This window comes from Anoplolepis gracilipes, chromosome 11 (genome assembly GCF_047496725.1).
Source record: "Anoplolepis gracilipes chromosome 11, ASM4749672v1, whole genome shotgun sequence".
Lineage (NCBI taxonomy): Eukaryota > Metazoa > Arthropoda > Insecta > Hymenoptera > Formicidae > Anoplolepis > Anoplolepis gracilipes.
Genome location: NC_132980.1, coordinates 9375630 through 9401242, shown reverse-complemented (window position 1 = coordinate 9401242; position 25613 = coordinate 9375630). Strand labels below are relative to the sequence as shown.

Sequence of the window (25613 nt, the reverse complement as noted above, 5' to 3'; positions counted from 1 at the left end):
GTTTTCCAAAGTTAAAAACGCAAATATTTCAATTGATAAATGTTTCACAAGCTGATATGAAGAGGCTTACTCCCTAACGAATATAAATGTTGCATCATGTATGGAAAGTCCATCAATTCGCGAAAAGAGAGAGATGAAACATTTTATATTTTATAAAAATTCGATAGCAAATTTGATTGTCACAATAACGTAAGATTTAATTTTTCTTAATATTAAAAGAAACTTATGACGTATATCGTATATTAATATCCATTCGTTTTATTTATTTGTAAATTAGTTGCCATTTACGCTTCAATCTATTTATCTTCGTATCATTCAGTGACACGCGAGATTCATTATTCAATTTGTATAACGCAAAATATATATACATGAAGACCTTGTGAGATACACTTTTCTCGAGATGCGAGAGAATATTCTAATAATCGAATACGCAGATTTTCCTATCAATGTCGTTCCTATCATCGTGATTAATTGAATTGTTTACAACCGTTTGTCATAAAAGCACAATTTAAGAGCCATAAAAGCGGACGTCGGTCAAAACATCAACAGGAATATATCGAAACGATTGGCAAGAATCGAATCATATTTGCAATAAACGTGCAATGTATAATTGTCGCTCTGGAAGATAGACTCATCGGGAGTGCGAAATACATAGGTAAGATAGTCACTCAACAGTGATCCCCTCAACCGCGCATCCTCCCAAAATGATCTCTCCGGCGCCTCCACCTTCGTCTTTTCCTCCGCCTTCCGTTGCCTCTGGTCGAACAGCAAACCGGTGGCCGCGACGCACCACCCGAAATCCTTCGCGGAAAATCCGTCGCGCGAAATTCCGCTCGCCAAGTCACGAAGAACGACGCGGCGCGGATTCGCGCATCTCGCCGGGACGGCGTTTTTCTTCTCTCTCCCTCGAAGTTTGCTCACGAACGACACACGATGCGAACGAAGGAGGACCGCGGGTCCTCTCTCGCTAATTCATAAGATATTACCGGTTCGAGGCGGGAGAGGATATCCCCGGTGCATAACGAGTTTTTTTCGGCTCGCCCCGCCGGGAGGACAGGGTTGCGGAACGGGAGAGAGAAGGAGAGAAAGATACGTTTATTGCGAGTGTATGTCGAGAGTGCAGCGGGGAACGAGAACGAGAACGTGACGCGACAAACGAGAGAGAGGAGTCTGATAATTCGATACTATTTGACCGGACGAAAACGGTTACGTTTCGCGCGTCATGTCCGCGTCGCGGGGAGAGAGACATGGAAAGAATGAACGTAAGGAAGAAGGGTGAGTGCGCGCGATGCGGAAAGGACCTCTCCGTAGATACTAATGCGCTGCTCGAGTGACAGCATCCGACTGAAGTTGACCGAAGCACTGAAGTTGGCGATTGGCGCGGACGCGTGAGCGCGTCACCAGTGGCGACACGCAGCGGTCGTTTTGGTAACTATGAAACGTCATTCGTGTCAATAAGAAGATAACTTGTATTTTACCGACTTATATAATGAAGATCGTGTGTTTATCGACACTTAAATATTATGTTTGCAGAGTTCTCAGAAAAAGGACAGTAAATGTTAGTGGTTCTCTTAGTCCATGTTGACCGCATTTTTTTGCACGTAGCAAGAAAATTGGAGAAATTTTTAAGAGAAAAAAAGTTGTAGTAAATGATATATTGGAAAACAAATTGCGGTTCTCTCTCTAAAGCAAAAAGGTCAAATCCGGTAATATATATTTAAATCCGCAATCAATATAAAAGACTAGAACGTACTGTATCCGTGTATTACGCTTATACAGGTTCATTCGTTTCAGCTGCATTTTCCGCATCGAAAAGCAGAAAAGATTGAGTAACGACTCTCCTTCGAAGGGAGGAGGAGAAAACTAGCAAAGTGGAAAGAAGGTACAACCGAACCACGTGACACAGTGTGTATCGTGCTGCGTCTACGCCAGGCGACCAGGCGCGCCTGGCACGAGCCGCAATACGGCTCCACTGACGTTTCGCCGACCTCTCGCTTTCGGGTGACCGTTAGTAGGCCACGATCATCGCTGGTCGGCGCGATGAACGTCGTCGTCGTGGTCGCACGCCGGCAACGCGACATCCGCGTCCTCGAGACGGCCCGCGACTCCGAGTCGCGATATCCGTTGCCATTTCAGCGTCGAGATTGAAAGCTGGCACGAGCGTCATATCGAGCACGAGGTGAGAGAAAGAGAAAGAGAGAGAGAGAGAGAGAGAGAGATATGAATTCTTTATTCCCTCTGCATTCGGTGGACGTGATAAAGAGCGAAGGAAAGAGGAGAAGAGAGAGAGAGAGAGGGAGAAAGACAATATCTCATCACCCATCGTTTCCCCTTCCTCTTCGAGAAATCCGTGTGCAGTCAATGTTTATCGCCGCGTAATCGCTGTCAAACGGAACGAGAAGCGGAATTTACGCGTCCGCTGACGATGCAGCCTCAAGCGCGCGACTTTGTCTTTTCTTTTTTTTCCTCTCATCACAAACGGACGGATCCCCCGCTTCTTTCGCGTATGCATTCAGCAGTGCCGTTACTGCGATTCCGCGAGCCGGTCTCGTACGCGACATCCCCGTCGCGTTTTATAGATGGTAAACGCGACGATCAGGCGACTGCGCTGTGTTAATTTTCCTCCGTTTTCTCGAGAAAAATATAAGAACTGTTCTATATCGCGAGAGATCGGCGCGAATGGGAATCGATTTTTTTTTTTTTATCCGCCTACTCGATAAAATTAAAGTCCACTGCAATTAACGCTGCTGTACGTGATATATGTTAAATGTTTAAAAAGTTCGATACAAAGTGCGCGTCGTCCTTGTTATAAATAAACCAAGTTTTATACCGAGAGAACCGCATTTGAGATAATCGTTCACGGCTACTGTGCGTTCGGATGCGAGGTTTATTGTACGGTATTATGCCGCGAGATGATAACGTTCGACAGATAGCGTACGCTTTAAATGAACGTAAAGGAATTTTCACGATCGACGAACCATGGCGAGGTTTCATTTAGCAGGGAATATTTCGCACAAGGTGAGACGAATCGCGTTTCTGTTACGCATAATTAATTGCAATCGATCGTTTCGTCGCGCTCGTGTCTTATCGTGTGCCCTCCCCCTTTCTCCCTCGCCTCTATCACCCAACTGTAAAGAAAAACCTGCTGCTCTTTTTATCGTTTGACGTGATTTTATTTAATCAAATTCACTGCAGTTTCTGATAAGAAACGCCCGTAATTAATTAATTATCAACGGAATTTTAATGAGCACAAAGACTGAAATTATCGCGGTAATACTGTGTACATTTATCCCTTAATTGTAGAGCGCAATTGTTTATATCGTACTTAATTTTTCTGCTTTTTGAAAACGATGTTTTTTTAAGATGTAAACCTTTTTCGATCTTCTATGATAAAAGTGAAATAATGAATATTTGATTATTTGATGAATATTTGATTAGTGTTAACTGTTTTCTGTTATATAATACAAAGTAAAACTGCAACAACTAGATAAAAAAATTTATCTCTTACAATTGTTTTATTATTAGGAATAAAGAGAGTTGCTTTTATCTATTTATTTATTATAAAAAAAAATTTATTTGTTTATTATATTAAAAAAAAAATTTAAAGGAAAGCAGATTGCAATATATCAAAAATCTCAAAAATATATTAATTCCTGTAAATGGTTTATTTATAGTATAATTTTTTCGGCTAAATGCTTTTGTTATAGCTTTAATAGTACTCTCGCATTATTATTTTCAATCTGTACAAACTATCTTTATCTTGTTCAAGTTCCTGCACTTTATAGGAATAAGGATGTCGAAGCGGCTGAGTTTCTACGGTCTGGTAGCCTTGGCGTCTATCTGCATCTTCTTCCTAGCATTTAATCAGCGCTACAGCAGCTACCTCGAGCATCGACTGCAGCCGGTGATATCGGTCAGTAAAAATTCGGAGGTGGGGATTGCTCTAAATTGAGTCACGCCAAACACGCTCTTTCTGACGGTAAAAGTCTAACTTTTGCACCTCTAACTTTTTTTTTTATCAATCTCTTACACATTAACGATACTTATTGGCAACTCCGGAAACTTCGCATAAAAGATCGACGCACATTCTTCTTTCTCCCTTTACGTTTCTCCATATTTCATTCCCTTCCACGCACTGTTTCAGGACTATCGTTTATAAAATGTTATCAGAGACCGCTGTATCAACGAATAATATTTTGCAGATTGTGCAAAAAAATATACTATCAGATGTTATCAAGAAAAGATAGAGAGGATAGAAAAATTTGATTGATTTATAATACTAGAATTTTCCGAAAGTTGTGTTGTTGATTAATCTTCGTAATTTGATTCTGCGTAGCGATAATGTGTATTGTCATTTGATAACGTAAATCTTTCTCTTACGGAGTCTGATTACGGTGTCCGGGAAACAGGTGCAATATAAATATTTATCATGATTAGCATGCTTGCGCGTAGACTCTCACTTTTATAGCAATTCACACTCTTAACTTATATAATAAATAATAGTTTCACACGGTATATACATATATATAATATATATATTCACGGGTATCCCTGTGCTATATTTGCACTTGCATCCTCCAAGGACATTAATACACTACCTAGATTGAGAAAGAGGGAGAAAGACCGTAATCCTATGTCACATCAGTGGTACATTCGCGCTCACGACGCACAATCGAAACGCTAAAACGTCGATGCTTTCTTCTTCGATATAGGATGTTGAGATAAGGCCGAGGACCACGAAAATTCAAGAGTTGGTAACGGTAAGCCAGGTACGCACGTGTGTATCGACTTGAGTATGCAAACTGTCATCCTAATGTTTTGTTAGAACTTGTTTGCTCTTAGAATGCCAATTGTTGCTTGATTGCCTTATCGTATCGTAATATTGACACAAATCAAGTAAGAAAAAATGTTAAATAATTAGTTTTAGGAAATAAAACTGTTTTTCATTTAATCCATTTTTATGTTGGATTATCTATTTTTTATTTGATTCATTTTTTTATGTCGTGTTGCGAGCAATTAAAATTATTAATTATTTATCTGTAACAAAATGTTAATTGTTGCTAACTAACAGAAATCAATTAATTACCTTTTATTAATTAACTTTTGTTATTAATTATTATTAATATAATAACAAAAACAATTATATATAAAATAGAATAAAGAAACTATGAAGTAGAACGAACGTTTTCGATAAAGAAGATTAATGCTTTTTTATAAGTGTATATATGCTTTTTTATCTTTCTTTGTTATGTAATACCTTTTACTGTAGTGCACTTGACTTTATCGATTAGATTAAAAACAATTTAATAAAGTGTAGTATTACTTATTATTTATCAAAATACACATCACTCTTCACTAACACATTTTCTATTTTTTAATTTAATGCTTACGAGTAAAGTTTTGCTTTTTTTTATTTAAGAAATATGTTAAGAAAATAAGTAAGAAATTATGTGAATAAGTTATATAGACGAATACTCCGTGTGATTAAACAAATTAATGTTAAATAAACTGATTAACATTTTCTCAAATGTTAATTACGAGATTTAAAGTTGTATTCTCACTAAACTATCAAAGTGATTAAAATATGCCTGTGCTGTAGAAATCTGCTTCTATGTGATCGAGCTCCAAAAAAATCTAAATGTTTACTTAAAATATGTTGCATATATGCCCCTTTCTTATTATATTGAAATATTTTAACATTGCATTTATTTACCTCAATGTCGCTAATAATAACGATCGCTATAATAAATCTTTGTTTATAATAATCGGTTCAATCCATCTTTTAGGCGTATATTACGGGATACACGGAAAATGCCACGATCACCGAAATTCAGGAGGTGGTTGATCAACAAAGAAGGGCGATTAGAAAGGATATGGAAAATTATGAATACCCAAACGGAAGATATAGAATAAACGCGAGGTAAGTTTTATACACTCCAGATAAATTGTCGCTTTAGAAATCTTTTCGCAAATGTATCTTTAGAAAGATCAGTAAATTCTCTATCTCCATTTACTATAGTAAACTTGAAGATCTGGTGATGGAGAAAAATGGTAGACCAGTGAGGAGTATAATTCTGACGAGTTGGCGAAGTGGCAGTACGTTTCTTGGCGACGTGGTGAATGCGCATCCGGCCAATTTTTATCATTACGAACCCTTGCTGGACTATGGAATTGTGCAAATCAGAGAGCCGCCGCTCACCGACGAATCTTTGACGAGAATTATCTCTCTGCTGAATTGCGAATACAAAGAGCTCGGTAATTTTATACGCTTTGAGTCTGCAATCACATCGTTTAATCGTCAATTATTTACGATCGTAATTACCGCAGATCGGTATCTGAATTATGGGAAGACTCATCCTTGGGTCTTTAATCACAATACGCACTTGTGGCGACAATGTCAGGCGCACAAACGCATCTGCTGGGATCCGCGTTTTGTTGCCAAGTTTTGCCGGCTCTTCCCATTTCAATCAATGAAGCTCGTGCGATTGAGATTGCACGCGGCAGAGAAGCTTTTGGCTGAAGAAGAGTAAGAATATGATAAGCTTTTTAAAACATAAAAAAAAGATGTTTTTTAGCTCTGATTTAGATATATTTTATGTCGGTCTTTATACTATAAAAATATTCTAAAATATAACAAATATTTATTTATTATATTATAGTTTAGGTGTGCGATTAGTTCTACTCATCCGCGATCCGAGAGGCATTTTACAATCTAGAAAACACAGAGAATGGTGTCCTAGTAAACCTGATTGTTCTGATCCAGCTCTGGTTTGCGCCGATATGGTATCGGATTTTAACGCGGCGGTAGAACTCTCGAAAAAATACCCACGTTCTTTCAGGTATGAGATACTTGTTACTTTTCCAAATCATACATATTTAATATTTATAGCTAAAAATTGATTCCACACACGAAACAATCTTTAATTGGCTTAAACCGAGCGTCATGTTAATAAATATGATACTTTTAATAAGTTGCGAGAGAATGTCCGAACTTTAGTAATTTTTCGTATATGAACAGAGTGGTGCGCTACGAAGACCTTTCCGTGGATCCCTACAGGCATGTGAAGGAGCTTTATAATTTTTACGGTTTGAACTTTCACGCAAACGTGAAGAAGTTCCTAGATACGCACACAAAGAACGATGTGGGTGGTGTATCAAGCACTTTCCGGAATTCTAAAGTCGCGCCGTTTCACTGGCGGGCCGATCTAGACTTCGAGGAGGTACACGAAATACAGAGGGTCTGCGCGACCGCGATGCGACTGTGGGGATACGTGATGGCCTTAAATTCTACTCACCAAAAAGACTTTGATCCTATCACAAATTACCGGCTCCAGTTGTGACAGCTGGCAGACGACATGCTCAATGTAGATATGATGTATAGCGTATCGGTATAGCGAACGGCAATTGTCAGGTCAGGTAATGCCGTGATTCATATAAATATTCAGTAAAAGGTGCTAATGGAGACTCAGGAAGATAGCAACATAACAAAGAGAATGAATGTCGATTTATTCGAGAGAGTAACGTACTCGAGTCTTAAACCTCGTGAAATTAATAAAGAAGCTATTTCTGTAAAAGGTGACAGAAGAAAATGAGATAATTCTTGAGCTATGAACAAAGATTAGAATAAGTTTTCGAGAGCCTGATGCGTGACAAAAATGTGTAATGTTTAACCATATCGACGTGAACGTTGCAGATGTATTCAAAGTGTTTCTATAAATATATCACTAATTTTTCGAAGAAGTAATGTGTACAAACTATTTTATTGATATTAATTCTAACCATTGATAGTTTGTAAAAACATATTCCTAGTAATTGAATTTAAATTATGTATGCAAAAGATTATTCAATTTTATTGATCAATCATACATGATGTTACTCAACTGGATTTGCAAGTATAATGCTGCAACTATGAAACTTAAACAAAGAATATTTATCTAACATATTGATCGCAGTAAGATCTTAATCATCTAATGAATATACTATGAACGGAAAATCCCATAACAGATTAAGATTGACTCTTGCAACATTAAGAATCATCGGCAACGTTACGAGAATCTATATCTATGTTATCTGAAATTAAAATGTTCACCGAGACGACATTTAATGTGATTCATTAAAGAAAGGAGGAATACGATCGCGCGCAATATCAATTAATTCGTTCATGTCAACGGAACATTCGACGTTATTCCTTGCTCACGTGGCGATCGCTGATAAAGCTGACTAAACAGTGTATGTCAAGGACGAGAATGTGAGTTTCCATTCCACCGGCCTTCGGCGTGGTCGGCAACAAATTATTAAAAGTGTACAGACGCGACCAACTTGCCTGCGAGCGCGTGATTTTTATAATGTACGATACAAGAGTCGTATAGCACTGCACACTTTAAAAGATAGAAATCTTGCGAATCGTTTGTTGGCGACTTAGTATAAGAATACTTTTTTGAATCTTTACACACTAGCTATTGATTATCCCAGACGGCCCGGACGGGTACACTTTAGTTATGTACATATAAATATATTATAGTGCAATTACATTATAAAAAATATACATAGTATTTTTCGCGTCCTTGCGTTATGCACTGAGCGTTAGATTACAATCTGCTCTCTGTGTGATCAATTGAGTTTTACTATGCATTCACTTAAAGTAGAATTAGAGTTTATCAACAAGTACTTTACGTTAATATTATTATACCTAACAAATTTTGGATATTGAACTAAAAATGAAGTATTATATTTTTTCCTCCTTCGTTTTATAGGACAATCTAAATTTCCATATCTGGACTTTTTATTTCATTTATTAATATTTTTAGTCTTGCAACTTAGAACAAAGATTAACAAAACATGTTTCTCGTACGTACGAATGAGATCTTGCGATGACGTTATTAAGATCGAATATGAAGTCGCAATAACATGTTCGTACGATTATGCGCGCCGTTATTACGTTCTCACGGAATGGGTATCTAGTCGCGTATTACTTCGCATTTTGTACCTTAGATGTAATATAAAGGTTCCAATAAAAGGATCTTATTTCTATGGAGTATTTTGCCGTTTATTACTGGTATATAATATGCATTCGTTACATATGCTATTTCTTCTATTTTACGTCTGCCATGTCCATCTAAAAAAACATAAAAAAAAAAAAGCTTGTCGAGTATTGACACATGTGAATTGTAACTTAATATATAGATTATCTATTGTAATTCAGCAAAATCTAGTTATCACTATACATCATAGCGTATATTATGAAAATCATCATTATACAAAAAATAACATAAATATCTAAAATATATTTTATAACTAATCACTAATAACTTCATGCACAGAAATAATTTACATCTTGTATATAATTATATTAATCATAAATATTAATAAAAAAATTCTAAGTTGTATGAAGTGTAATACTAATATGTAACTATAATACTAACCAATTGTTACCTTTATGTTAGAAGTGTTCCATTTTAAGAATATCTAATCACGCGTCTGCAACAAAGACAATCCTTTAACTCGTATATAAGAATAAGAAGTTTATGAATTATTATTTAATAGCAAGATCAGCGAGGGCAAGATTTTAATCATAGATAAGCGTTGCAATCAGAATAGCGTATAACTTTATACATCATATTTTATATTATATTTCAGGTATTAATACTTGTATAATTAAATTAGTATTTTTAACAATTACCTTCAAATAGTCCATATTGATCTCTATAGATCATATATTTGAGTATTGTCATTGATTTGAGTATTGTTATGAAACTGAAATTCAAAATAGAATACTTATTACGTATAGCACTCGTACAGCATTAAAATAAGTATATAATATTCAATTATCAGATTAAAAGTTTAGCAGCAAGAATATTTCAGACATATGCTTGTCAAATTTATAATCATCATAATAGAAAGGAAAATATATTTAAAAATAAGAAACAAAACAAAAAAAAGAGCAATCTTACCTTGTCATAAGATACTTCAATGTAATGCACTCATTATAATTGTGCAGTGTATATTAATATTCTTGTCATCTTTTTCTTGCATGTATACACATTATTGCATTCTGAAAAGAATTTATTTTCATTAATTTTCAAGTTATTGTAATGTTGTTAAAAAAAATCAATAATATTTATTATTATATCAGAAAATCTTTATCACCACGTTTATGTAAGACAGGGATAACAAAATTCATCACGATTTAATTACTCCGAAAATAAAACAAACTAAATATAATGTTATCTCTCCTATTAACATAATTTTATTAAGAGTAACTTACATAATTCATATTGTATTTCACTTGTTTAGAAGTGGCCTTCACCCATTTTTTAGATGGACATCTAAACAAAATATATAATATTATTAAAAATAATCAGTGCACATATTAACTATATTATGTACTGTTTGCCATCATATTTATATATTCTCATTAAACGTATTAATTCTTCAGAAACAACGTTCGTCATATATGCTCAGATTGACTAGAGGCGGTGTGCTGTTCACGTTGTACTCATCATATATGTATTGCAAATTAGTATATTGACAAATAATGCTTATAAAACAATTCTAAGTTTGAAGTGGGATATATTTAACAAATTTAACTTACATTTATTCCTAATTTTAAGAAGACTCCTATTACAATAAATCTTGCTATTTGTCATACTTTTTTCTTCAATCTCCATCTATAAATAAAATACATGTATATATTAAGATATATTTCAAAATAAATTGATAAAAAAAATAAAATAAAAATAATTTTCAGATAACTGATTCAGTCATAGTTTTCAGACTGGGGCAGTAAAATAACATCACATAATTTTTTTTTTTTTTGTTAAAAGTACAATAAAGAATATAAATAAAATATATAAATTTATGTTCATAAATAAAAAAATTATTCTACAATATGCTTTCTTTTACACAAAAACTCTTACTCTTCGATAAACACATTCATCTATCCAGCAATATAAAAAATCATTTATTGTATAGACTGTTTTTTTTGTTTTATGCTTATATTATCATACTTAATGACTCAATAGAAATATTTGATAAATGAGTAACTTTGTAGCAAATATTTGTAAATGTAACTCTAAAAATGTTGATCAGCAAGCGATCAAAATGATTTGAATGCAATTCAAATGAGAATAACAACTAAATGAAAAGGCAATAAATAAAATTAAAGCAGCTCTCCAAGATTAAATACAAATAATTACAAAAAAATGGCGAATAAGAGCTCAAGGAGTCTTGTCTCAACTGTTAATCAATAAATACTACATCCAAAGCAATTTAGAATAGGAAATATTGGAAGCTACTGGTTATGGATATCAAGATTTAACATGTGCTACTTCCTGGTTTTTCAACTAGAGAGAAGCGTATATCTTATTTAAAAAAATATTACCTTGATAACAGTTAGCTTCTAAATTTTAATGAGACAATACCATTGTTTCTTTAATTTTATTTTATATTGTTTCTAATTTGTTTGCGTTTTAACATTTTATTGTAAATAGCGTTGAAGCGGGTCAAAAGATTAACCGAAACGTTCGCATTCATATTTCGATGTTAGATTATTTTAAATTAAAATAAAATTGGTATGCTCACTAATAACAGAGCTTGGGCTCTCATTCGCCATTTTTGTAATTATTTGCATTTAAATGAAAAAGCGCATAAAAAATATACTCGCAAGATAGATCCCAATTTATATTCCCTCAATGAGAAACAAAATAGTACTCACTAAAATCGTGATTGTGATAAGAGCGAGTTACTTATAGCGGGTGCTCTTCGACGCTCGAAGCGATAACGAGGAGGGCTCTATAAACCCAGCGCTAAAAGGGAAACGAGAACTAAATCTCAAGACAGAGCATGCGGCGATATTACCACCGGTAAGAGTGGCTTAATCAGAAACACGTAAATATATAATCAAGAGATGATCATACGAACGAGACAACGTGTCATCATTGTTGGGACGAAATAAACGTGATCAAGCTCCAAGTTAAATATAATCGAAAAATACAATGAAAAATATTATACTCAAGAAGAATCGTGCGCAAGAAGCTTATTTTAAGAATGTTTAAGCGAAGATGCACGCGGATGACGACGGATTTCGAAAACGTGTACTTGCAATTTCAAGCTTACCTTCTCAGAATGCAACCAACCCCTCAACAGGTTCAATCGCAAATGAACGAAAGAAGCGACGCGCGCTCCTTCGAGACGCGAGAAAAATTTTCGCGCATGCGCAAGACGTTGTGACGGATTTGTACGAATCGTTACAAAAGAGAGAAGCCTGCAAGAGGTCGCTGCTTTTCACACGACGCATTTTTTCCTTGCGGGGAAGTACATGCTGGCGCCACCTAGATTCATTTTAGACATTTAATTGATTTGCTGATTGGTCAAGCAAATATATGTTTTGCAAAAAAATTTCTTCGATTTTATTAATTGTTTAAAATTAATTGGACAATCATAAGATCTTATAGATTTACGAAAAAAAAAGGTAACATTTAGGTCGCCTTCTCATCAGACTTGTGTGACATTTACGTCACTAGCCTAATCTATCCCAACCTTGCGTTACAATTTGTCATTTGCCTGTGTATGGAAGAAACTGTCGAAGTCTGTCGCAATAATTCATATTCGCGATGCACGTTGGATAATGTTGTCGTCAGCAGTATGTTGTAAAACGTCGTCTTGCACGCAAGAATTTTCGCGAACGCGTGTTTAATCATCCGTTCACGCAAGTGTGACAGTTGATAGTGTCATCCTACGCAAAGGATACGCGGTGTGCGATAAAAATGTCTTTGTCCACTGAACGATAAGATTCAGTTTTCTGCGGTATGTATTCACGTCGAGTCTTCCAATAATATCTTATCTTGCTTTTTTTTTTTTTTTTTTTTTTTTGCCATCTTGTATGTGTGTATTTACTGATTTCAAAGTGAATGATAAAAATGAGCGAAATATCGTTAAAGGGCGTTTGATCACAATACATGTCGCGCTACAAATTAACTTGAAATGTGTTGAATTTCTGTGATTTGATCTGATTACATTGCAGGAAGAGAGTGAGTGATATTTGAGAGCAATCTGTGTATATGTGTGTCTACTTAAAACAATGATGGAGTTGAGTCATAGTTTGACCCTCAACGAGGATGCGCTTAATCAAATCCCGGAGGCTAAACGACCGGTCTTCATTTTCGAGTGGCTGCGCTTCCTGGACAAAGTATTGGTTGCCGCTCAAAAGGTATCTTTGTAAAAGTTTGACATTTGTATTACTATAAAATCTATGTCTGGAATGGATACAATTAAACTTTGCTATATATATAATGCTATATATATATTGCTATGTATAAAGCTCTAATTAAAATTATAAAAATATTACTTGCGCAGAACGATATTAAAGGATGTCAGCAAAAGTTAGTGGAGCAATTGACCAGACATATGCAAGGAGCTCCTGGTCCACCCACAAGACGTCTCATAGCGAGATGTCTTGCTACTCTATTCAGTGTCGGCGATACGTTCTTGCTCTTTGACACTGTCAATAAATGCAATGACATCTTGAGAAATAAAGACGATTCACCAAGCTTTCTACCTACAAAATTGTAATTTTTATCATTATTAATTGATTTGATTAAGAATTAATATTCTATAATGAAATAATTATACAATATATAAATATACACTATATGAAAGATGTACATATGTTTGCTCAGAGCTGCTATTTGCTGTGTGGGATGCATGTATGAAAAACTGGGAAGAATGATGGGCAGATCATACGAGGAAACTGTGCAGATCTTAATAAAGTCTTTGCGTTCTGCTGAATCCCAAATGCGGATAGAGATTATGCATACATTGGAAAAGGTGGCAAACAATTTGTTAAACTATATTTAAATGAATTTATCTATAATTTATTTTATATTTGTATTACAATTAGGTGTGTGCTGGGATGGGATCGGCGATAACCAATGTACATAAGGAGATATACAAAGTTTCCAGACATTATCTGACCGACAGAGTGATGGCGGTGAGATGCGCCGCTGCCAAGGTATTTTATATTTATGATAAAAATGTCACGATTATAGGTTTTTTTAATAATTGCAATAATCTTTTTTTATATATAGTGTTTGTTGGAAATGTTGAATCACGCTCCGTTTCTCTATACAACCGAAATTGAAAGTGTTGCAACATTGTGCTTTCGAGCATTTGAAGGCTCGAATTACGAAGTAAGATGTTCTGTTGCTAAACTACTGGGTACCTTGGTGGCAATGACACAGCTTCCTTCACCTAAAATAAAAAATCCTACAGGTATATAAATTATAGTGAAAATATATTTTAAAATATACCTACTATTTCCTAATATATTATTTATACTTCAATAGTCATGCACAATAAAGGCATTAGACAGACATCGCTTGAAGAAGTGTTAAATATCCTGATGTCCGGATTTTTAAGAGGCGGCGTGGGCTTTTTAAAAGGAACGGGCGAGATAATAAAAGGAAGTTCCAGCGTAAATAGAGAAGTGCGAGTTGGAGTGACACATGTAAGTAATTACATTACATTTAAACAATTTGTTTTTAAGAATATAAACCTCTCGGAGATTGATTTGACCCTTATATATTTGCAGGCATACGTAGTGTTTGTTCAAATGCTGGGTGGCACTTGGTTGGAACGCAATATCGGCGCGTTAGTCGCTCACGTTTTAGACTTGGTCACAAATCCAAAAGCCGCTAGTTCACACGTTGAGGCGGTGTACTCGCGCAAATGCGTCAATTTCATATTACGCGGTACTATTGGCAAATTGTTGGGAGAAGGTGCTCAGGCTGCCGCTTGCAAGGAGATAGCGCATATTATTTTGAAACAAATGAATTCCATTGGTAATAATATTAATAATAATATTTTACGCGATAATGCAATCGCATGTAATTTCAACAAATGTGGCTTTGCAGATTTCAGTCCGGAAAATGCCAAGGACTGCAATCAAGAGACATTATTCAGCCAGCATTTGTTAGTATGTGCGTTACAAGAAATGGGCTGTCTAATACTAGGATTAGGTACTACAGCTACGAATTTGCTATCCGATCAATCTCTAAGTACGTATTTGCATATTTGAAACATCTTTCTTTGTTTCTTCGATATGAGAATGACCTTTATGAACGAGAGACAGTTAATTATAATTTAATGTATCGCTTGTCAGATTTGATCGATACTATAATGGCTGTTCTGGTACATCCGTGTCAAGCCGCTAGATTAGCAGCTTCTTGGTGCTTACGGTGCATATGCGTCGCTGTACCGAGTCAAATAACACCGTTGATCGACCGATGTGTCGACGGGATTGAGAATATGCGTAGCTCACCGGAAGCTATAGCCGGTTATAGCAGCGCTCTTGCTGCGGTGCTGGGAAGCGTACGTCTATCACCCTTGGGTGTTCCCCACACTAAAGGAAAGGTATAATAAAAGCTCTTATTACTTGTTATCGATCGTATCTATATATAATGCCAGATTAATTTACCCCTGTGATTTGCCCTAGATAATTTTCAATACGGCGGAAGAACTCTTGAGAAGCGCCAGTCAAAACAGTCGTTTATCTTTAAATCGCACACACGCGGGATGGCTCTTGATAGGAGCGATAATGACTTTAGGTAATAATAAATGAATGTTATGTCGCGTGAAATACAAGTATGCGCGAGCGAGAACATGTATGTAATTTATATAAATACACAGGTACGGCAGTGGTGAAGGGTTTATTGCCGAGAATGTTACTTCTATGGAGAAATTCGTTCCCGCGGTCGAACAAGGAACTTGAAAGTGAGAAGGCGCGCGGTGACGCCTTCACGTGGCAAGTAACTCTGGAAGGACGAGCCGGCGCCCTGTCCGCTATGTACAGTTTTCTCTTACATTGCCCGGAACTTCTAAACGACGATATCACACGACGATTACTCACGCCAATCGAGTCCGCTTTAGCGATGCTGACGAAGTACGAATATTAATATTTTTAAGTGTAACAGATTATACAGAAAATATGTGGAATATAGAAATTCTACATGCACATACTTTCTTGCAGTTTGTCACCCGTTTTGAAGAATTACGGTCAACAATTGAAAGCTCCCGCGGCTATGGTTCGTTTACGCTTATACGAAACGTTGTTGCTGCTACCGCCACAAACATTCGAAGGTAAAATTTATGCTATGTGATTTAAAATAGATTTGCATTAGTTTTTTAATTTCTTTTTTCCTATTTACCTGCATTACTGTTTGATATTGTAATAGGTTCTTATACGCATCTTCTAAGAATGCTGGTGTCAGAGTTTACGCTTACCGACAACCCTGGGAATACGACTACTTCCTTATTGCGTGTAGTTTGTCACGCTAACGATTCTGTGATTCTCGGCACATGGCTACAGGAAACTGATCACCGTACGATCGAAGATCAAGTGAGTGCATTTCCATATTTTGTATCACAGTATAATTTCTACTGTCATAAGTAGCATAACATTTTTGTGTGCTTTGCTTTTTTAATCCAGATCTAGTTTTCTATGGGAATTTAATGAAAATATCGTTGCTTTAATTACAATTTTTCAATACATTTTCTTTACTAACAAAGAATCTGTACAATTCAATGACAAAGAAGATGTAGAGAAACTAACTTATATATGTATATATCACACGTCACATGTTCTTTTATATGTCACAGATACGTCTATTTAATCCAAATTTTATTCATTGACATTTTATACCTTATATCACATATAGTTAATTTCAGATTCAAAGAATAAACAAATATTCTTGCAATTTAAGCTTTTATGAAATGTAATTTTGGCATTAACGAGTAAATACCTTCATTCATGTTTAGATGGAACCAAACAGAAGAGCAGATTTGGAACATGTGAGTAAGGTGTTCTGCAAAGTGTGCCTTTTTAATGTAATAATGTTCGCTCTGCTTTACTAATATTTATATATATTTATATAAAGTTTACATAAAGCTTTATTTTAAGTGTGTAAAAATTGATTAATTTTTTATGTATGGCCCATTTCTTATATTATTATTATTTTTGTTACTAGATATATATTTGTATATTAATACTGCATAACAATATTTTATTTTGCTTATGTTTTAGACTTTGGAAATATCAAATATTGATGCATATAATATTATGTAAAATTACATTGTATTTGGCTTGTTTAGAATAATTTATATCTTATTTATTTTAGTAAAGGATACATATTTACCAGCCATTATTTATTTCATATTTTTTTAGGTTACAAGATGCAGTTTTAATTTTCATTATAATTATGTAAAATTAATATTTTGTCCCCAGTAAACACAAAGCAACAGTAATGTAACATCAATGTTATAATTTCCCACTCAACAATATAAATGTCATGTACAAAGCATGTTATATTGCAATTACATTGTTGAGTGGGAAATTATAACATTGATGTTACATTACTGTTGCTTTGTGTTTACTGGGTCACAGTCTATGATCTTTCTTTCAGCTTCAACCAAATAGCGCTGCAGGATCCGGAGCCTTGGAACATAATACATGCTGCCTTTACAGACCAATGCCACGTGTGAGTTTAAAATAAGTGTTTTACATAATATAAATAAATTTAAATCCATTTTTTGTTGTGAGTTATAAATGAAAGAATAGTATAATACAAATTTATGACATATGATATTTATAGATTGAAATAATACCTGGTCCTTTACCATTGGGCGTAGCAGTGATTGACTTATCGGTTGCGTTATTCGGCCAGATATTCCCGCGCGTAGCAAACAAGCACAGACTGCAAATGTTAGATCACTTCAGTGAGTGCATAAAACACACCAAGTCTGGAAGACAGGAAGCAATACAGATGAACGTGTTCACGGCTGTGTTGAGTGGCTTGAAAGGCCTTAACGAAGCGAAAACAGGCTTTGGACAAGAAGACGTTAAGAAATCCGCTACTAATCTCATTATTGTAAGGCAGCGTTATTACATAAAATGAGGATTTATTTTGTCGATCGATTATGGAATTATACAATGCTCTCTATAATGTTTTAGAGCACACTAGTTAGTAGCAATCCTATTTTACGATGGGCGGCGGGAGAGGCAGTCGGTCGAATGGCTCAGGTAATCTCCGATCCCAAGTTCACCGCTGAATTAGCACAGACCAGTTTTGATCGTTTGAAATCCGCCCGCGATGTCGCCAGCAGAACTGGCCATTCATTAGCGTTAGGCTGCCTTCATAAGTATGTTGGCGGTATGGGTTCTAGCCAACATCTCAATACTAGCGTCAGTATTTTACTCGCACTCGCTCAGGATAACTCATCTCCTGTGGTACAAGTAAGACACCAGTCTGCATTGTTTAACTCCTTTTTACTTGACAGATAATAATAAATTAAACTTTCTTCTCTGCAGGTTTGGGCATTGCACGCTCTGGCTCTGATAGCTGACTCTGGTGGACCAATGTTCAGGGGGTATGTGGAACCTACACTGTCTTTGGCGCTGACTCTTCTTCTCAATGTTCCTCACTCTTATATTGATGTCCATCAATGTATTGGAAAAGTTTTATCAGCACTTATCACGACGATAGGACCAGAATTACAAGGTAGGTATTGTATATAATATATTTAATTATTATATGTAAGCATTATAATTATATGCATGATTATATAAAGTAAAATTATGAAAGAGTAGATGGCCCTGAAGAAAGATAATTTATCAAACAACTAATTTTAACAGGCAACACGTCAACGATTTGCATGGCGCGATCGTCATTTTTGTGCGCGTGTGCCATCATGCAGGATCATCAGGACCCTCTTGTTCAAGCCGAAGCAACCGGCTGCCTTCAACAGTTGCATCTCTTCGCACCCAGACATGTCAATCTGTCTTCCCTTGTTCCTACATTATGCGTAAGGTTTCTTTAACACGTTCGCGACGGGATGTACCACCGGTGATACATCCCGTCGCGAACGTGTTAAACATTTAAAGATGTTTATCGTGAAATGTGTTCATTACAGATGCTTTTTCTTTTTTTAGCGTACTCTGTCGAGTAATCATTTACTTTTACGTAAAGCTGCGATATCATGCCTTCGACAACTCGCTCAACGCGAAGCGAAGGAAGTGTGCGAGCACGCGATGACGCTGGCTAACGAAAGCAGAGATACCAACGTGGTGGAGGGTCTCATCATCACCGAGACCGGATTACCAGGTGTGCTGTTTAGTATGCTGGATACAGAAACTGACAGTAAACTGATCAAAGACATTCATGACACTTTGACTAGTATGTTGCAAATACTAGCGGCCGACAATCTATCTCAGTGGTTGTCATTATGCAAAGATGTTCTCACAATAGCTTCAGGTAATTCAAGTCAAGTTCTTTCGATCCAATTATTGATGAAACATTTCTCTGATGTGACATCCTGTTTTGTTACGCAGAATCGAGTACAGTCGAAGAAGGTAACGCTGCGAGTGCGGATGACAGCGCCGTTGATAATGAGTCAGCCGATGCGGAGGGCGACGACGATCAGGCTGAATTTCATGCTGACGAATCTACCAAGCAGCGACTGTCTATTACGCCGAGATGGCCAACCAGAGTTTTCGCGGCGCAATGTGTCAGACGTATCGTCGCGGCTTGTGTGAACAACAAACAAGCGCACTTCGATCTTGCTTTGGCCAAGGAACAGCAGCTATCTAAAGGAAAAGGTGTGATCGATGAGTTCCAACATTGCTGTTTCTTTAGAAATTTTTCTTGATTCTTGATACTCAATCTCACGAGTTTTTTTTTCTTTTTTAGGAGATTTTCTGGTGTTACACCTGTCAGACCTGGTGCGCATGGCGTTTATGGCTGCAACAAGTGATTGTGATCCATTGCGACTTGAAGGTCTAAAAACTCTGCAAGAAATCATCGATAAATTCGCTAAAGTTCCCGAACCAGAGTTTCCTGGACACTTATTACTGGAGCAGTTCCAGGCACAGGTAAATTTCTTTTCGATTCATTCATTTTCTTTCTTGAAACTATGTTCTTGAAACAGTTATTATATTAAATATTAATTTGAAGGTTGGAGCTGCTTTAAGACCGGCATTTTCCGCGGAAACGCCATCGCATGTTACTGCTGCAGCCTGCGAAGCTTGCAGTGCGTGGATTGGCAGTGGCGTCGCCAGAGATCTCAATGATCTGCGAAGGGTGCATCAGCTACTCGTGTCGTCTTTGGAGAAATTGCGAGAAGGTAACACTCGGCCGCAACTTTATAATGAAAGCTTGTCAACGCTGGAGAGATTGGCGATCCTAAAAGCGTGGGCAGAGGTATATACATTAAATTATAAAATTACACATTTAATATAAATATGATTTAATACACTTAAATAAAAGTCAAATATATTTTAGGAAACTGAGAAAGGAGAGATTAGATTTGATCGTTTTATATTTTATCAACAGGTATACGTAGTCGCAATGATACGGGACGGATCGGCGCTGAACAGCAAGGATACGACTAATAGAAACGCGAATCAACTCGACGAAGAAATCAATGAAGAGGATTTTGGGGAATTCGAATTTCAGAGCGAAAGTCTATTGAGTCTTGTTCAGCCTGAACTTTTGAGTCTAAGTCAACATTGGCTATCTGCACTGCGGGATCATGCATTATTGTCTTTGCCACCAGGTATAATTTGATATAATAAATTTAATTATGCAAAACTATATGTAAATGTCAATATTAGTATTTTGAATTATGATGAAATTTTTATTTTGATTAAATATGTGCCTTTTACATATACTTTGTCTTTTATATATATATATATATATATATATATATATATATATATATATATATATATATATATATATATATATATATATAAATTAATATGAATTTATGATGAAGGCATATTTGATTGAAATAAATTTCTATTATTTTAGACAAGCTATTAATCTTTATGATTTTTTATTCAATATTTTTTTAATACATGTTTTGGACTAAAATAATTTGGACAGTCAAAACTATAAGTTTTATTATATTCATCTAGAATTCTCTAGTCAATTGCCGCATGATGGTGGTGCCTTTTACACGACGGACACTATGGAATCCGCGCGTCCTCATTACGTGGAATCATGGGCGCCAATTCTTCACGCTGCGACTCTTTGGCTCAATGTGAGGGGATTTGAAATGGATGACAGTAACCAAGAGAAAACAACGGCAAATGCCGCCAATAATAACAATCAGAATAATAATAATAACAACGATGAAGCCGCCGCCTCTAAAACTAACATGAATGTTGAACGCTTCCACTTGTTATTTGGTAAATATATAATGTATTATATATGTAAAATATTATATAAAAATGTTTATACGTTATAATTTATTTTATATAATTGTGATTCATAGGAGTGAAATACGCTTTAACAATTACTAAAATTATTTTTAGGTATATGTATGGAAGCCTTGTGCAGTCCTCGCACTTCCGAATCTCCGCAAAATATAGAGACATGCTTAAATGCTTTATACACGCTACTCGATTCAACGTGGGCACGTAAAGTTTTTATCGCGAATTGTTCTTTACCCATAGAATTGTGTAACGTCCTTCATAGGTATGTAAATGCATATGTAAATATGTAACAAGTTTTTACTTTATCGCATAATATCAACATGTTGTTTCAAAGATTGCTTTTAACACGAGAGAATTACGTCATCCAAATGATAGTAATGGAGGTACTAAAACAAGTTATGAAAGCGGCGCAGGAAGATTTAGTTGCGAGGAAAAAATTAAAACTCAAAGGTACGGAAATCTAAAATATTTTCGATAAGTATATATGTATGCAAATTCTATATATATATATATATATATATATATATCTTCTTTTTTTATATATAATAGATACTACATCGGCGAATGAAGAAACTAATGAAATGTTGGAAGTGGATTTGTTGGGCGAGGGAAAGGAAAGTGGCGAACTTATACCGGGAAAATCATTAGTGTTCGCCATTCTGGAAGTATGCCTCTGCCTCTTGGTACGGCAGATACCGGCGTTGAATCCGAATCCGGGTGGTGCTACTGCCATCCTGTCTCAGAAGGGATACGTCCCATCCGAGGAGAGTGGCAAGCTAATTTCGTTGTCTCTCAATATAATGGAATCTCTTCCCACTTTATGTTCTCCGCAAGGTATTCTTATTATAATCAATAATTTTTTTTCTACATATGCACGGTTCATCCTGTATCCTCGCTATGTATCTCCTGTAGGTGCAATAGCGATTCTTCCGACAGTACTGTATTTGGCGACGGGCGTGATACGGGAAACCGCAGTGCGTACGGATAACGAAAACACCAAACCTGGTGCGGAAGCACCAGTTCATGCCGCGTTGCACTGCGTCAAAAGTCTTACCAGTAACAAGTACGCTCGGGACCACAGGAGTCAGGAGCAGTGGACTGGGTTACTACGTAGCGCACTTGCCAAGATTATCGATCTGGCCAAGACAGGCACGTTATAATTTCATCATGTATTAGAAGAACAATAGTCTAAATTGAAGATTAACGTATATCATGTTCTTAATATTATTTGTATAGGCAATGATGAAACGAAGATGGATGAGGTAGCTATGATGCTGGGTATCGCGGTATTCGTGCTTCACGCGTCACCAGAAGTAGTGAGCGCTCCAAATCTGCAATTCCCGTGCATTAATCATTTTCGACAGGCGTTCCAGTCTGAAAACCTGACGGTAAGTGAAGATATGAAGATGACATAAAAAAATATATTATTCATAATTATTAAAAAAATCGCACATTAGGTAAGATTGAAATGCGTGCAAACGTTAAGAACGATATTTTTGCATCCGGAACGTAATATAAGTACTCCATACATTCACGCGCTCGCACCACGACTGGTGGAATATCTGTATAGCGATAAAAGCAAACAGGTCACGAACGATATGGAATTGACTTTCACATTGGAATGTATCAGTACAGTTGAAGCCCTCATAGGACTCGCCGATCTTTCTAATCGTAAGTTACCGTTAAATTTATAACATTTTATAAACGTTTATATATTCATCAACTTAATATCTTACAATCAGCTTATGCAACATAATATTAATGTAAAATATGTTACACGCTATTCAGGAGATCTGTTACAAGGTGTGTGAAAAGTAGCGATCTTTGTAATCTAATTTTCAGATGTTTTAATTAATAATTGTCTTACAAATAAAGTGAATAAATATAAATAACGTGTTTAAATTGAAATTATTAGGTATTCAAATGCTGACTCTGCTTGTGCCAATTTTAATCAACTACTTGCTGGAAGGAGATGAACTTCAACGCGCTACTAAGTATCAAGCGAGTCTCCATCAACAGAGTTTTCAATGGCTCAATAAAATCGGGCCGAAATATCCGCAGGTATATTTCGAAAATATTTTTGAATCCTAAATACATATATTATTATATATATATATATATATATATATATATATATATGTATTATACTTATAATAATTGTTATTTATATTGCTAGGAATTTAAGACATTAATGTCACAATCTACCGAGTTGAAGACTAAATTGGAGAACGCTGTAAGAACTAGCCATCAGCAGGCGCAGCGACATACTCGATCGGTCGATCCTGTAAAACCACAGATTAAGATATCCGCGCCATCAATAAAATTGAAAACCGATTTCTCTAACTTCAATTAGAAAGAAATAGTTAGAGATTAGAGATAATCTATTTATGTGAAAGATATTAACATAACTAATGATATTAGCGGTCCTGTCGTAACAGTAACATATTTACATTCAGACGACTGATTCAATAATTATCGATCAGGAATGAATCGAATTACTATTTATAATATGTTAGCATCGTGATAATTACAATATAAAGTGATATCTCGCTGTTAGAGAATCTTACTCAACCGTACTTAGAAAAATTAGTAACATTATAGCGGATATCAGGGATAGTTAAAAAAAGATAGATAAAGTAATGTCGGAAATGATCAATTTAATCATTATCGTAAAGTAATATTTATCTTATATAAAGTAATATTTCTAATTTATCTCTTCTATACATTTTCTCTCTATCCACTCGTTTAACTATATTATTGCCAAGTACAATAACGTTCCTGATTTTCAATCATGCTTTCCCAAGCGTAAGAGAATAACTTTACATTAGATTTTCAAGTTGTACATATTGTAGAATTTAGCACATACATACATATATAGAAATTATTAATTTATTTGATAATATAAATAGTGTTGATATTTCCTCGTCTCACAGCTTCCACGGATTACGAACGTTAACGAATAACAATTTCATTTCAGGAAAATGTAATAACAATTAAACGACTGCAAATATCAATATGATATGCACAAATTTATAAGTAATACAATAATATATATAGATTTTCTCTGTGCTCAGTGTAAATCGTATCAATCCATATAGTTTAGAAGTTTTATTTTTAAACTCTCGATGTAGCTTTGATTATATTATTGATAAGAATTATTTATTTACAAATTATAAATAATTGAGTCTTTCTAAGAAAATACGATTTGCCATAAAACGGACGAGAATATCATTAAAGACCAGTGTAAAGTATATAAACAGATTTAATCATGAGGACACATTTAACATTTTTTTAATAAGACTGATAACCCCTGCTATATTTTTATTTAATAATTTTGCATAATATATATAGAGTATTGTACACATGTTTGTTTCATCTTAGAATTGATAGTAGAGTATGGAATAACTACTCGATCAAACAAATGTCTAATGTGACATATCGAACTGTATACTGAGAACTCTTTTGTAATATTATTTTTTTTTCTGACAAGAAAACGTTTTTGTAAAATAATAATAGTAAAATAATGACTATTGCAGTGAAGAAAGAAAAAGATTCTTTAATAAACCATGAAAATCAAGAAAAATTATAATTTTTTTATATTTATAATTTCTTTTGTATCTTTAAATTGTATTAAATGAAACAAGAATGAATTGTATGACACGCATATTAGACAATATACATTATACATAATAACTTGAAAGTCTGTGTATGTGTGTAGAAACTCGTACACTCACAATAACTGTTTTTCTATTTAAGATTCGGCAAGCAAGCCTCTTTCGTAAACGTATAGAATTAAATATTCAAAAATTGCATATTAGATCTGGTGCATAATAGATGATTGATAAAAAGTTTCTAACAATAAGAAAATTGGAACGAATTATTATAAATACACGGTTACGTAATCGATGTTCTACTATTTTTGTATGATTATTTTAAGAATATACGTTAATCACATTTGCAATTTTAACTGTGCGTTGCATTCGCGTTCATATATAATTATATGTATATCTGATACATTTTACTTCCACATAATGAGACATAACGTTTTATTCGATCGGCAAGAATCCTCTTTGATAAATAATATAATTATGCCAAGTTATGTTATATTGCTGTTATATTAAGCTACTGTAATCTACAGAAATAAAAATCACCTGATTTATAACTTTAATTTTTCATTGATTTATTTTTATATCTGTGTTTGGGTTTGTAAACTCTAAATGATAAATTAGAAAACATTTTATTCCTTTTTTATGAACATCTTTTATACAAAAACGATTAGATAAAGATGGTAAACAGAAATGGGCCTAGCAAACATCATGTGATAGCACACATTATATGCTTACAT

General features: G+C 35.0%; 3 protein-coding genes, 1 long non-coding RNA gene and 1 other non-coding gene across 18 annotated transcripts in view; 2 read left to right on the top strand and 3 right to left on the bottom strand.

Moving 5' to 3' along the window:
• Positions 1 to 810, bottom strand: part of LOC140671174 (beta-1,4-glucuronyltransferase 1) — a 38206-nt gene extending 37396 nt beyond the window's left edge. The window contains exon 1 of one of the 2 annotated variants that reach the window (XM_072902327.1): positions 674 to 810. The gene's annotated coding sequence lies outside the window, so the exon portion shown is untranslated. Of the gene's footprint in view, positions 1 to 668 lie in introns of both variants that reach the window. The other variant, XM_072902329.1, reaches the window with a different exon arrangement.
• Positions 478 to 9034, top strand: LOC140671175 (carbohydrate sulfotransferase 4). Of its 11 annotated transcripts, none has more exons than XM_072902338.1 (10): positions 1296 to 1428; positions 1534 to 1706; positions 1795 to 2179; positions 3770 to 3913; positions 4713 to 4769; positions 5787 to 5920; positions 6020 to 6255; positions 6328 to 6526; positions 6660 to 6839; positions 7019 to 9034. In XM_072902338.1, the coding sequence occupies exons 4-10, from the start codon at positions 3794 to 3796 to the stop codon at positions 7338 to 7340; spliced, it is 1248 nt and encodes a 415-aa protein (XP_072758439.1). In that variant the 5' UTR covers positions 1296 to 1428; positions 1534 to 1706; positions 1795 to 2179; positions 3770 to 3793; the 3' UTR covers positions 7341 to 9034. The 11 variants fall into 11 exon arrangements, with proteins under 11 accessions (XP_072758442.1, XP_072758439.1, XP_072758440.1 ...); XM_072902339.1 differs by having other exon boundaries at positions 1780 to 2179; positions 3786 to 3913; XM_072902337.1 differs by having other exon boundaries at positions 1780 to 2179.
• On the bottom strand, positions 8800 to 12240 carry LOC140671180 (uncharacterized). Of its 2 annotated transcripts, XR_012047685.1 has the most exons (8): positions 12115 to 12240; positions 11714 to 11804; positions 10592 to 10667; positions 10265 to 10325; positions 9951 to 10051; positions 9680 to 9753; positions 9423 to 9477; positions 8800 to 9115 (listed from the first exon to the last, which is right to left on the bottom strand). It is a non-coding gene; the product is annotated as an uncharacterized lncRNA (long non-coding RNA). The 2 variants fall into 2 exon arrangements; XR_012047686.1 differs by lacking the exon at positions 11714 to 11804 and having other exon boundaries at positions 12115 to 12228.
• Positions 10738 to 10804, bottom strand: LOC140671512 (small nucleolar RNA SNORD31). The gene has a single exon (XR_012047754.1). It is a non-coding gene; the product is annotated as a small nucleolar RNA SNORD31 (small nucleolar RNA).
• Positions 12241 to 12370: 130 nt separating the features above from the next.
• Positions 12371 to 25436, top strand: LOC140671171 (HEAT repeat-containing protein 5B). Of its 2 annotated transcripts, XM_072902323.1 has the most exons (35): positions 12371 to 12804; positions 13022 to 13207; positions 13354 to 13565; positions 13677 to 13824; positions 13898 to 14008; positions 14085 to 14268; positions 14343 to 14503; positions 14588 to 14837; positions 14910 to 15053; positions 15158 to 15408; positions 15491 to 15602; positions 15685 to 15937; positions 16025 to 16134; positions 16230 to 16393; positions 16813 to 16845; positions 17457 to 17531; positions 17646 to 17921; positions 18005 to 18286; positions 18362 to 18551; positions 18686 to 18855; positions 18983 to 19304; positions 19382 to 19648; positions 19740 to 19921; positions 20004 to 20249; positions 20382 to 20604; positions 20969 to 21241; positions 21368 to 21530; positions 21603 to 21718; positions 21818 to 22102; positions 22181 to 22417; positions 22505 to 22656; positions 22726 to 22939; positions 23057 to 23071; positions 23184 to 23329; positions 23445 to 25436. In XM_072902323.1, exons 2-35 carry the CDS (start codon positions 13079 to 13081, stop codon positions 23619 to 23621), a joined length of 6273 nt encoding a protein of 2090 aa, XP_072758424.1. In that variant the 5' UTR covers positions 12371 to 12804; positions 13022 to 13078; the 3' UTR covers positions 23622 to 25436. The 2 variants fall into 2 exon arrangements, with proteins under 2 accessions (XP_072758424.1, XP_072758425.1); XM_072902324.1 differs by lacking the exon at positions 16813 to 16845 and having other exon boundaries at positions 12372 to 12804.
• Positions 25437 to 25613: the final 177 nt, after the last annotated feature.